General features: G+C 37.7%; 1 protein-coding gene across 1 annotated transcript in view; it reads right to left on the bottom strand.

Moving 5' to 3' along the window:
- The window catches only part of LOC121497722 (MAM and LDL-receptor class A domain-containing protein 1-like), a 417847-nt gene extending 407251 nt beyond the window's left edge, over window positions 1–10596 (bottom strand). Inside the window, 1 exon segment of the mRNA XM_041767461.1 lies at window positions 10354–10596. Within this exon segment, the coding sequence (XP_041623395.1) occupies window positions 10354–10450 (97 nt within the window). The 5' untranslated portion in view covers window positions 10451–10596.
- Between the last annotated feature and the right edge of the window lie 2048 nt (window positions 10597–12644).

Raw genomic sequence — 12644 nt, 5'->3', positions numbered from 1 at the left:
CTTCTAACTACTAAATTTACACAAGAGAATGAACTATAAGCTATGTTAATGTGACCTTATTACAGTCAGATCTAACTACACTGGGGTTATTGTCATTAGGTTAACACAGGAAAATGTGGAAGCCAAGGGAAGAGTTGGGAAAGATATTATGGGCAAAACTGTTTTAGCAGAATGTCTGAGACTGGAAGGAGGATTGAAGAGGGGTGTAAAAGGAAAGTGATTCCTTCATGAGGTGAAGGGTGAAGCCCAGGAACTGCTAAGATTGACCCATTCAGGTTATTATCTAGTTTTATTTGCCCATCTGGTCAGATTAAGAGCACAGACTCTAGAGTCAAATTAACATTTGCAGACCTTGAGCTCATCCTCATGGCCTTGGTTTACAAACTTGCAAAATGAGAATAAAAACAGTTGTCTCATAGGACTGCTTTGAGGATTACAGAAGATAATGTACAAAAACCCCTTTACAAATCAGCAGTCACTCAAGTGATCACTATTATTCTGTGTCAGCCATTGATGTGCTTCTATAATTCATGTCGAATTTCTCACATTTGCATTTGAAAGGAATAATAAAGGCTCTCTAGCTCCTGAACTTCCTACATTCTCCAGGCTAATGCTAGAACTATTAGGAACAAAAGTAACTAGAAATGATCCACTCATTTCTCTTCTAGTAATATTTCCTAGGGGAATAATTTAAGACATTAGCAAAGGTTTATGTACAAAGACATGAATATTCTTTAAAAATTATGCTTACCAGGAGTTTTATGCCAGAGGGAAATTCTAATATTGCCTGAGAAGAATAAGACTCAAAATTTTATCTGCAGTCCCAACTTAGCTATTTTAAGATGCATAGAGAAAAAGACAGGATGGAAACAAAAATGTGCTTTGAAACTGACCTCTGTCTTCTGTACAAGGCCTCATACCACAGGCTTTCTTTGTGTGAGGTGAAGTTTTTTAGACCTTCTTGGCTTTCGGTAGGGGCATTGTATCTTCCAGGCCAAATGCTGCCTGAACAACCCTCTTGTGCTATTCAGAACCTCATTGCTTTATAATTGTCCCTACTATTTGCAATTACACATGGCCCTAATGGTGGATATTAAACACTGTGTTGCTGCTCCAATGGTGCATTTTAACATATGAAGTTGTGTTGATCCCATGCAGTGCAATTATTTCTTCATTCTTCAGAATTTTTAAAAATTGTATTTGTTTATTCATGAGAGACACAGAGAAAGGCAGAGACATAGGCAGAGGGAGAAGCAGGCTCTCTGCAGGGAGCCCAAAGTAGGACCCGATCCCAAGACCCCAGAACCACGACCTGAACCAAAAGCAGACACTCAACCCCTGAGCCACCCAGATGCCCCTTTCTTCAGAATTCTTGAAACAATGACAAAAACCATCACTTCCTCTACTCCTTCTATTTCCACTGTGTCCAGAATGTCTCATATATGGATAATTTTGGCTCCAGTGTTCCTGCTTACAAACTCCATCTCCCTCACCCACTGTGCAACCACAAAGAAATCAAATGTCCTAAACCAAAATGTTAATTATATTATTCTCACAATAGACGCTTATCTCCTATCTAACAAAACCTATATTTCATGTGATTTTGCCTCCAATTAGTCTCCGTGTCTCAGCCACCCCCTGCCCACACAAGAGATGTCCTTTCTATTCTCCTATCATAAATCTCTCTTCATTGCCTCTAATTCTGCTCATACCACTCCTTCACGTTAAAATCCTCTTCCCATCTATCCTCTCAGTCTTACTCTGCTCCAATTGTCTTCACAGTAAGCTTTCTAATTGCTTCTGCTTCCATATTTGGCAGCATCCCTACTCTTGTCTACATAGCGGCCAAACTGATGTTTAGCAGTTAGCTCATCCCACTGTCAGTGATGTCTGATGACCTCAGAGTAAGGTCTAGATGACATGTAGGACACCAACACCCCAGCCCTCACCCCTCATCTTCCTCTGAACTGTCCTCATTGTCATTAGCACTCTCCATGCTCATTCTCTACCTTGGGCCCTTTGCTGTCTCTCATGTACTTCTACCTTATTCCCACCTCTGAGCCTTTACACCTGCCTTGCTCTCCACCAGAGACACACTTCTCCCTCCTACACTTACCTCCCAAATTCCTCACAGCTTTTTCCTTCACAAAATTCAAGTTTCTGCCCCAAACATTACTTTTTTCAGAGGACTCTTTTAACTACACCATCTAAAATAAGTTCCTTCCCACTTCTTGATCACACTTTATTCCTTCCCCAGAGTTTCTACTTTTGCATTTATTTGTGTTATTTAGAGCATGTGTTTTAAAAGACTAAATATAAAAAATTACAGTTATTTATCATATATAAAAATAGAACTCTGACTCACAATCTACAGCAACCAGCCCAGGAAGCCAACCTTTTATCTACATATCAGACTCATAGAAAGTCCAACTAGTATCTCTTAACAACCATTCCAGGAGCCAAACAATATCTCTGGTAACAAACTGGTCCAGAATGTCCAGGATTTGATTAGCTTAAAGCTTCCCAAATATCCAACCTGCTTCTTAGGGCCAACCAGAAAAAGCCAAGTATGCACTCCTACCAGTCACATAGGGTTTCCACTCTTATTAGCCTGCCTACAGCTTTCCCATGCCAACTGCCTAAGGACTAACTTTTTCTCTCTTATAAAGCTTTTTCACTCCTCTGCCTGACTTTGAGTCTCTGCCTAATGCAAGTGATGGCAGTGGCTCACTCACTTTACCAGCAAGCGCTAAACAAGTACCTTTTGCTTATTCTCATTATTTTCATTGGTCTTCATTTCTGCCTTGTTAACAATCTATCTAAGTCAATATATAAATTCCATGAGGACAAAGTGTGTCTATCTTATGCATCACAGATTCTCCATAATGTAGAATGGTGTTTGGAACACACACTAGGTTTGAAATATGTTAAAAGAATAAATTAATGAGCAGCTTTCCTGAATACAACAGGGATACCAGAATGTACCCCTTATTCCTCTATAATCCCATATAATCTACCTCTATAATTGACTGCTACCTCTACCTGTGTGGACCCTATCATACTGCTTTGCAGTGTAGGATATCGTACCTGGTATTGTCTTCTCCTAACTATAAAGTTACTCGAATACAGAGAATGACACATAATTTTTTTCATGGTAACAGCTCGGCTATCCTCTGATTTGTGTCTTTGTTTTATGTCTGTCAGTATCGTCTCTAAACAGGACTTTTCTCATTTCTATTCCCCCTTAATTTATGTGTGACCTCAGGTGAGTCAGAGCTTCTCTGAACAGTAGCTGGCTTGTCTGTAAAAGTGATTATTGGACTATATGATCACCAAAGTCGCTTCTAACTTCAACAAGCTATAATTATCTTAGGACCGGAGATAAAAGATCAAGAGTCCAGATTTCAAAATGACTTTCCATTTAGTGTATTCCATTAATATGCAACTTATAAAGTCAGTTGTTATGCATTGCAGGTAAAGCTTATTTATATTCAGAGCACTAGGGAAGTTTCTGTGTAAAACACAAGAAATGTCTAGCATGCCAATGCAGTTTCTGTCCTTTGAGGACAATCCAACTTGAAAAACAGGACAACAAAACTAAAGAATTGCTGGAGGTAAAATGTGTCAATCTTTCATGTCTTAGGGCAACAACACCAAGGAGTTTCCCATCAGACATAAATAAAGTCCTCTAATGCAGATATAGTTTCATAGTCTCCACAAATTATACAGCCCAAAAACCAAAGGAAAGTGCATCAGTATTATATGTAGAATTTGCAGGACCTTTGTGTTTAAGTCTTTCTTTAAATAGCCACCTAATATTAATTCATCATACCTTCAGTACATATTCACTGACTATCTACTGTATCCAGTTCTACATACCTACTGTATCCACCCTACATTCCTACCTATGTGAGTTTGAGAAAATTATTTAACTTATTTGTGCCTGAGGATTCCTCATCAATTAAATGGGGATTATGATGTACCCAATTCATGGAGTTGTTGGATGGATTCAATGAGTTAATATGTACAAAGCTCTAGGACAGGGACTAGCACCTACTTTAAGTGGTATTATTGTTGCTATTACTGTGGTTTTTCTGCTACCATTATATTTCCATGGTAAGCATTCAGCTAAATATGTGGGAGAATTAAAAAAGAGATTGTAATGGAGGTGAAAGGACCAATAGGCAGAACACAGAGGATTTTTAGGGCAGTAAAAGTACTCTGAATGATATTATAGTGTCAGATACATGTCATCATACATTTGTCCAAATTCAAAGTACAACACCAAGAATGAACCCTAATGTAAACTATAGACCTTGGGTGATGACGATGTGTCCATGTAGGCTCATCAGTCATAACAAATGTGGAGGTTGATAATAGGGAGGCTGTGCATGCGTGGGAGAGGAGATATATGGGAAATCTCTGCATATTTCCCTCAATTTTACTGTTAACCGAAAACTGCTCTAAAAAAAATGTTTTAAAGGGGCACCTGGGTGGCTCAGGGGGTTAAGCATTTGACTCTTGGTTTCAGCTCAGGTCATGATCTCAGGGTTGTGAGATCAAGTCCCACAACAGGCTCCATGCTCAGCACAGAGTCTGCTTGTCCCTCTCCCTCCCCTTTTTCTCCTCCTCCTGCTCTCTCTCTCTCTAAAGTAAAAAAATAAATAAATAAAATCTTAAAAAGAAAAATAATTTTAAATTGTCTTTAAAAATATCAAAAAACCTCATATCCATATCTTTCCCTTCAAAACCTTTGAAGTCATAGGAGAAGTAAATGACTGTCTAAAAGGTAAAAGTCATAAAGCCATATAAGACATTAAGATAAAATGTTATGAGGGGCACCTGGATGGCTCAGATGGTAAAGTGTCTGTCTTCCGCTCGTGTCATGGTCTCAGGGTCCTGGGATCGAGCACCAAGCTGGGCTCCCTGCTCAGCAGAGAACCTGCTTCTCCCTCTCCCACTGCTCCTTCCCCTGCTTGTGTGCTCTCTCTCTGTCAAATAAATTTTAAAAATTAAATATTAAAAAATAATAAAATGCTATGAAAATTAAGGAAAAAAAGAACTACTTGCATACATTCCAGTTAGAGCCCTTACCACACCATGTGACTTTTTTACATTCTGTGTGTCCCTCCTCTCCATCCCCACTAGACTGAATGTCACTGGGAAGGTAAGTACTGTGGCTAATTCATCTTTGATTCACTTGCCTCACACAGAATACAATATAAAACAAGACTTCAATAAATCTTGATTTAATGGGAGTAAGTGTGGCTAAGTTCAGACTCAGATAGATAACATTTGACTGTAAGGTTGGCATCCACATAGAAATGTTTAACAAGGAGCAATTAATTCAAGTTTTCTTCAAGGAAGGAAGGGCCATACAATAGGATTTGTGCTATGAAAATATTCTGGGGGCACCTGCGTCGCAGCCAATTAAACATCCCACTCTTCGTTTCAGCTCAGGTGGTAGTCTCAGAGTCATGGGATTGAGCCCTGTGTTGAGCTCCATGTTCAGCATGGAGTCTGCTTGGGAATATCTCTCCCCTGCTCCTTGCCCCTGCTCTCTCCCTCTCTCAAATAAATAAAAAATTTTAAAAATAAAGAATATTCTAATAGTTATCTATAGGATGAATTTGATAACAGGAGGCCATTTAAATTTTTCACTGCTATTCCAGTGTAAAAAGAATTTAATGCAACATATTTTCAATTTTACTTGAGTTTTATATCTTTAATAAGATTTATATAAAACACTTCAATTGCATTATTGGAGTGGTACTACTTGGCTCATTATTAAAATCAAAGGAGAACATTCTAAATGAGGCCATTCAACAGATGTGAACTTTCATTAGTTCTAAGGCAATATTCATGTTGTAGATACTGTCAGAAGGAAGGGTCTTTGAATGGAGACATAGCTAAGAAAACTTTATTATGGAATCTGTGATTGAGATTTTCCATACATCTAGTCCTTTCCATGAGGATTAGACAATAATCTGTGGCATTTAAAAAATAATTTAGGGCAATGGCTTCACAGTTACACAGAGAACAGAATAAGTCATCTCTTCATCTCTTCTATCTTCTATCTACAGGCATTGCGGAAGCTGCCATCAAAATAAAATGTCCTCTCTAGGTCTAGCCATACCACCTCCCAAAATTTTGACATTTAAATGGTCTTTAAATATACCTTCCCACATTGCAAGGCAATTATTTATTCCCTTTATTTCCTTCTTCTCCAGGAACTCAGAGTAACTGCAATGTTGGTTCCTTATATTTCTGTGAATTAATACTCAGAACCCACTACTCCAAACTACTGCCTTAAAGAAATAGATATTAGATAAATTACAAAAGTCATATTTTTCAAATGCATTGCTAATCTAAAAAGAAAGTCTGGGAAAATCTCCCAAAGGCAAGAAATAATGATGATGACAATAATAATACAAAAGCTCATAGTAGAGTAAGAAAGAGAACATAAATGCCAATAGCAGGAGTCTAGAGCATTTGGAATAGAAGTCTCACCAAGCTGGTAACTGAGGACAGGCTTGCCAGGATGGGAACAGCTAGACATAAAACTCCACACAAAGAAAGAACTTTAACCAAGATGAAAAGATGAGTAGGCAATTCAACCCTGCCACAAAGAGAGCTAAGAAGAAAACCTGTCTGTCCCAACCTTGGTTCCAGAGTGTAAATAAAGAAGAATAATGGCCTAATAACAAATTTTAGCCATAGACCTACCAGCACATGTACCTTGGGCTTGATTTCAGATTACATGTATGATTATGATTTGGGAAAGTAGAAGATAAAATATTAATTAAAGTCAACCTAGGATGATCACACAAATCCTCTCTAGAGGGAATCATCTTCCACGTAGATTACACAGTATTTACCCACAATCAAATATTAGTCCAAAATAATCATCAAATGCATACAAAAACAAGTCATCTTCAATAAGAGACAGTAGGAACAAAAACAACAGACTAAGATCCCAAGGCTTCTATTACCAGAACACACAGAAGATAAAATAATCAAGTGATAAAGTGTTTAAGAATAAAGAATCAAACTATAACCAAGGATCAAGAAGATATTAAAAATGATGAAGTCAATTTGACAAAGAGCAAAGTTAAAGGTCTAAAAAAAAAGAATCATTGAAGTTCAGGACTCAAGGAAGAGTTACGTAGCACATGAAGCAAAACCAAAGAGAGAATTAATAAGCCAGAAAATAAATCTGAAGAAATTACCCAAATGTGGCATAAATAAACTAAAAAATTTAAGAGGTGTACAAAAATGGAATGAAAAGCCTTAGCATATATCTAATCAATATTCCAGACAGAAAGAATATAGATATTGGGGGGGGGGGGAGCCAACAACAAAAACCAAAGAGTAATGCCTAAGAGTTTTCTAGAAATAATAAAACACAGAAACACTCAAGTAGGATTTTAAAAAATGAAAATCATAACCTAGATATATCATATTTAAAATGCAGAAACTGGGCAGCCTGAGTGGCTCAGTGGTTTAGCGCCACCTTTGGCTCAGGGCATGATCCTGGAGACCCGGGATCGAGTTCCATGTCAGGCTCCCTACATGGAGCCTGCTTCTCCCTCTGCCTGTGTCTCTGCCTTTCTCTCTTTCTCTGTTTCTCATGAATAAATAAATAAAATATTTTAAAACTAAATAAATAAAAATAAAATGCAGAAAACTACAGATACAGAAAAGATTATTTAAGAAGTAATTTAAAAAAGCATAAATCAGGGCACCTGGGTGGCTCAGTTGGTTAAGCATCTGCCTTTGCTCAGGTCATGATCTCAGAGTCCTGGGATTAAGCCCCACATCAAGCTTCCTGCTCAGCGGGGAGTCTTCTCCCTCTCCTCTGCCTGCCACTCAGCCTACTTGTGCTCTCTCTGTCAAATAAATAAATAAAATCTTTAACAATAAAAAAATAAAAATATAAAACATAAATCAATGAAAGATAAAGATCAAAGCAGAATTAAATAAAATAGAAACCAAAAATAAAAATACAAATATTTTCAACTTATCCCTGTCACCCCAATGAGCATATGGCTCTCCACTAGGGAGTAGGAATAGGAAGCTCCCAAACAGACCTTCATATACATGGAAACATGGTACCTCACAGAGAAGGCATTGCTAATCATACAGATGAGCTGTGGCTTAATAAGGATGCCAGAAAATGGATCAATAAAATAGTGGTGCTGGAGTACTTGATTACACACTTAAAAAAGGTTGGGGGGGGGAGTAAGAAAAAAAGAAATGGAAACTCTACCTCACACCATACAGAAAAATCAATTCTAGGAGATGAAAGACTTAAACGTGGAAAGATTTTCTTTTAATTAGAAAAAATATATAGGGGCACCTGGGTGGCACAGTTGATTAAGCATCCAACTCTTGGTTTTGGCTCAGGTTGTGATCTCAGTGTCATGAGATGGAGCTCCAAATTGGGCTCCATCCTTAGTGAGGAATTACTTGAAAATCTCTCTCCCTTTCTGCTGCCCCTCCAGCTCATACTCTCTCTCTCTCTCTCAAAGAAATAAATCTTTAAATATACTATATATTTAAATAAAAATTTATTATTTATTATTTATAAATATAATATGTATATTATAAATAAATATACATATATATTTAGGTGAATATCCTCAACTGCAGTAAAAATGACTTTCTTAAACAAGACACAAAAGCATAAGTCCTGTTTGAAAAATAAATACATTTAACTTACTAAAATTAAGATATCTTTTCATCAAAAGATTTTTTAAAAGAAAATGTGGAATCAAATATCAAAATTAGATGATACGTTTGCAATTCAAAAAGCATAAACTGGAATCCATAAACAATTCTTTAAAAAACAAAAAGGAAAAGAAAACCAGTTGAAAAGTGGCCAAAAAGAGAAATAGAAATGCCTAATAAATAAGTGAAAACATGCCCAATCACACTTTTAATCAGAGATATGAACATTGAAACCATGAGAGAACATCTTGCACAAGCCAAATTGGCAAAAATTTCAACACCTGACTTTAGCAAGTATTGACGAGTACTGTGAGCAACAAACCATGCACTGTTAGTGTAAGGTAAATTGGTTCAACAATTTTGAAAAACAATTTGGCTTTACTTTGTAATGCTACTTGTCTGTGATGTACATCACACTTTGCTTTAATGCTTATTCAATAATAAAATTGTTTTGTTTCTCTTCTTCCTTTGTGGAGAGGTTTCCTGCATTGGCAGGAGATTTTGTTTTTAATTACATTTCCTCAGGAATAGCAAAAGCAAATCACAGAACAATACAAAATAGGATACCATTTATGGATAATTCAATATCCAAAATTGATCAATATATTGTTAAGATATGTATACATTTTTAAATGATATTGAAAACAATAGAATTATACTGCAAAAATCAGAATAGATATGATTAGGAAGGAGAAGAAGATAGTTTGAATGGACAAGGGCATATAGGGAGCTACAGTGTTATTGGTTCCATTCTTTCCTCTATTTGGGGAGAAGCATGATATTTGATTTAATATTCTTTGTACCCTTTATATACTGTTATTTGGGTTCAGTTTATGTGCACCCAGATCCAAAATCTTGCCTTGCCCTCTGAAGTGAGGGCTCCCAGTCTTTCATGCCTCTCTCAGCATACCTCACCCTGTCCAGCCTCCACCCTGGATGTTCCCTACTGTCCCTGAGTCATGAGACCAACAATGCAGGACAGAGAACACAAGGAGTTGGCACTCTGACGAGTTGAACTTTGACAAATAGAATACAATGAATACATAGTCTACCTCCCAGGTAGACTATTTGTTGGAGCTTCCTGGAGCCCCTTTGAGGACATCAAGGTATGAATGAGTGGCTCACCCTGAAAGCATGAGCAGCTCAGTAACATACTAATTCATATTCACTCCCCGCTCCTTCCCTACCTCACGTTCCTTTGGTCCCAATAATGCTTTAGCGACAAAGTTTTTGCCTCAGGCTCTGTTTTGCCAAGAAACTCACACAAAGAAAAACTTACATGCATTTTAAAAACTTCCATGTAAATATACAGAGTTTTAGGAAATGGTAACAATATTATTTTAAAACAAACAAAAACAATGCTAACAATAAAAGATATCAGTACAAAAAATCATCCCAAGGAAAATGGGAATTGGAGAACAAGTGGAAAGCTTATTTTAGCAACAGCTACTCAGCTCTGAAACTCTCTGAGGCGAGAGAAGAGAATGTGATGAAATAAATAAGAATTTGGGCAAGGGAGTTCATGTTTCATCTTTTTTGTCAAACAGAAACCTTGGCCATTCACTGGGATCAACAGTGGCAAGAAGAAAACAACCGAGAAAAAGGGAAGAGGAATTCCTTTACTTATCGTAGGTGAAGTGTGCATCCATCCCCAAGAGGTGTCGGGGGAGGGTGGGATGAGATGGTCAACAGGAATCTGAAATGCGCCAGCTCCGTTCATTCTCTGGCTCCCACAAGCAGTGATTTCTGGTTCCAGCACAATGGCAAGGCAGAGAGGCCACAAGGACTGGAGGTTATCCAGGAGTACAGTCCAAGTGCAGAGTCAATGGTCATAGATCAGCGCAAATTAAATGGCCTGCCAAGATGGCAAAATAGCAGAATTGCTAAAACCTCTTCCCAAAATTCAACCTCTGGAGAATATATGGACTCAGGAAGCAAATATGGATTCCAGAACAAAGTAAAAAACAAATAGAGTGAACAAATCAAATGTGAGAAACTACTGGAAAGAATGAAAGCTGCCTTGAATTTGTGTATGTGTAGGGGCAGGAGGGGGTGGGAAGGTGAGTAACAACTGTGGAGGATGGTGTGGAGGAAAGATTTTTCACTGCTATTTTTTCGTCTCCCCTATGTTGCCCTGGACAATTACTGTGTCTACTCTTACCACAGAAATCAGCAACAATAGCACAGGTCTCTGGGGCTGGTTAGGGAGGAGAGTATCTAGTACAAAAAATGTGCTACAGGGTTAGGGGTTGGTATAAGCAGGTATGGCCTGACCAGTTGCCCTACTGCATTACTCCTCCATTCACCCTATCTAAGGCTCCCAGGGCTCAGGAAACAGAACTCAAGGAGATTACATCTGCCCAGTGCTAGCTTGGTCAAGGATTAAGGTGGTTCTGGGTGCAGTTATCCCTTGCAGAGTCTATAGAGACTGGTGTTCTGGGGTGTGGCCACTCTCCCCCACAACAGTCTCCCAGTGTAACAAAGCCTGGATTTCCTGCTCTTCCCAAATTCACAATGCCTGAGGCTACCCCAGAAAAACACACACAGACAAAAATAATATACAACTGAAACTTAAAATGACCTCAACTGAAATGGATCAAATCCACAACACATAAATTTACAGCCAAGTAATTTTTTTAAGATTTTTTTTTTTTAGAGAGAGAGAGAGAGAGCACAAGCAGGAGTTACAGAGGGAGTGGAAGAGAGAGAATCTCAAGAAGACTCCATGCTGAGTGCAGAGTCCAGTGCAGGGTTCAAACTCACAACCATGAGATCAAAACCTGAGCCAAAAACAAAACAAAACAAAGCAAAACAAAACCTGAGCCAAAACCAAGAGTTGGGCACTTAATCAACTGTGCCACCCAAGTGCCTCTGAACCTATAGCAGAATTATTGAGGACCAAGAAACTAAGAGTAGAAAACCCTTAGAGAGATTTCCAATTTGAAGGAAGCAAAAGCAATCACAAGTAGGTCCAAGTATAATATTATTTACAAGAATATAATATTTGAAATAATGAATACAATATATAATTTAAGCAATTAGTTTGATATTATTTTTTCAAAAAACACATTAGAGTAGAAAATATACTGAGAAAATAGTAGGAAAATAAAAAGAATTTCTTTTCAAAGCTAAAGAATCTGGAAATAGATGTGCCAAGATAGGGATTATAATAGTCCTGGAAGAGAAGTAAAAATTTGAAGGGGCAGGGGATCCTTGGGTGGCTCAGCAGTTTAGTGCCTGCCTTCAGTGAGTTATCCTAGAGTCCCGGGATCGAGTCCCACATCTGGCTCCCTGAATGGAGCCTGCTTCTCCCTCTGCCTGTGTCTCTGCCTCTGTGTGTGTGTGTGTGTGTGTGTGTCTTGTGAATAAATAAATAAAATCTAAAAAAAAATATTGAAGGAGCAAAGTCTTGAAGAAATAATAGAGATAAATTTCCCAAAATTAGAGGGACAAGAGACCATAGATCAAAAGAGATCACAGAGTGCTAAATATGAGAGGTAAGAAAAAAGGAACCACAGTAAGACAAATGATGGGACATTTTAAGAACATCAAACAAATAGAAAATTCTAAGGCCTTTCAGAGAGAAAGGAATCCAAAAGGAGCAAAAATCATATCTAAAGTGAGGTCTAAGAATTCGCTCTAAGAATTCGCATTTCTAAATTCTCAGCCGATAATAAATGTGGTGGTCCCAAACTTTGAGAACCACTGAAATACATTTCACTCAGAAATTGAAAATCAAGCAAAAAAAAAAAAAAAATCAGAGATCTAGACTATCTGAATAATATATTCATATATTGTTAGATGAGCAGAGAACTCTATGTCAAACAAAGAATACACACTCTTTTCAAGTACCTATGGAAAATTACAAAATAAACAATTAGGCCTCAATACAAGGAAGCCTCGACAAACTCCAA

This window comes from Vulpes lagopus, chromosome 8, assembly GCF_018345385.1.
Source record: "Vulpes lagopus strain Blue_001 chromosome 8, ASM1834538v1, whole genome shotgun sequence".
In the NCBI taxonomy this organism is placed as follows: Eukaryota; Metazoa; Chordata; class Mammalia; order Carnivora; family Canidae; genus Vulpes; species Vulpes lagopus.
The sequence above is the reverse complement of the archived record's forward strand: the minus strand, read 5'-3'. Positions and strand labels throughout refer to the sequence as shown.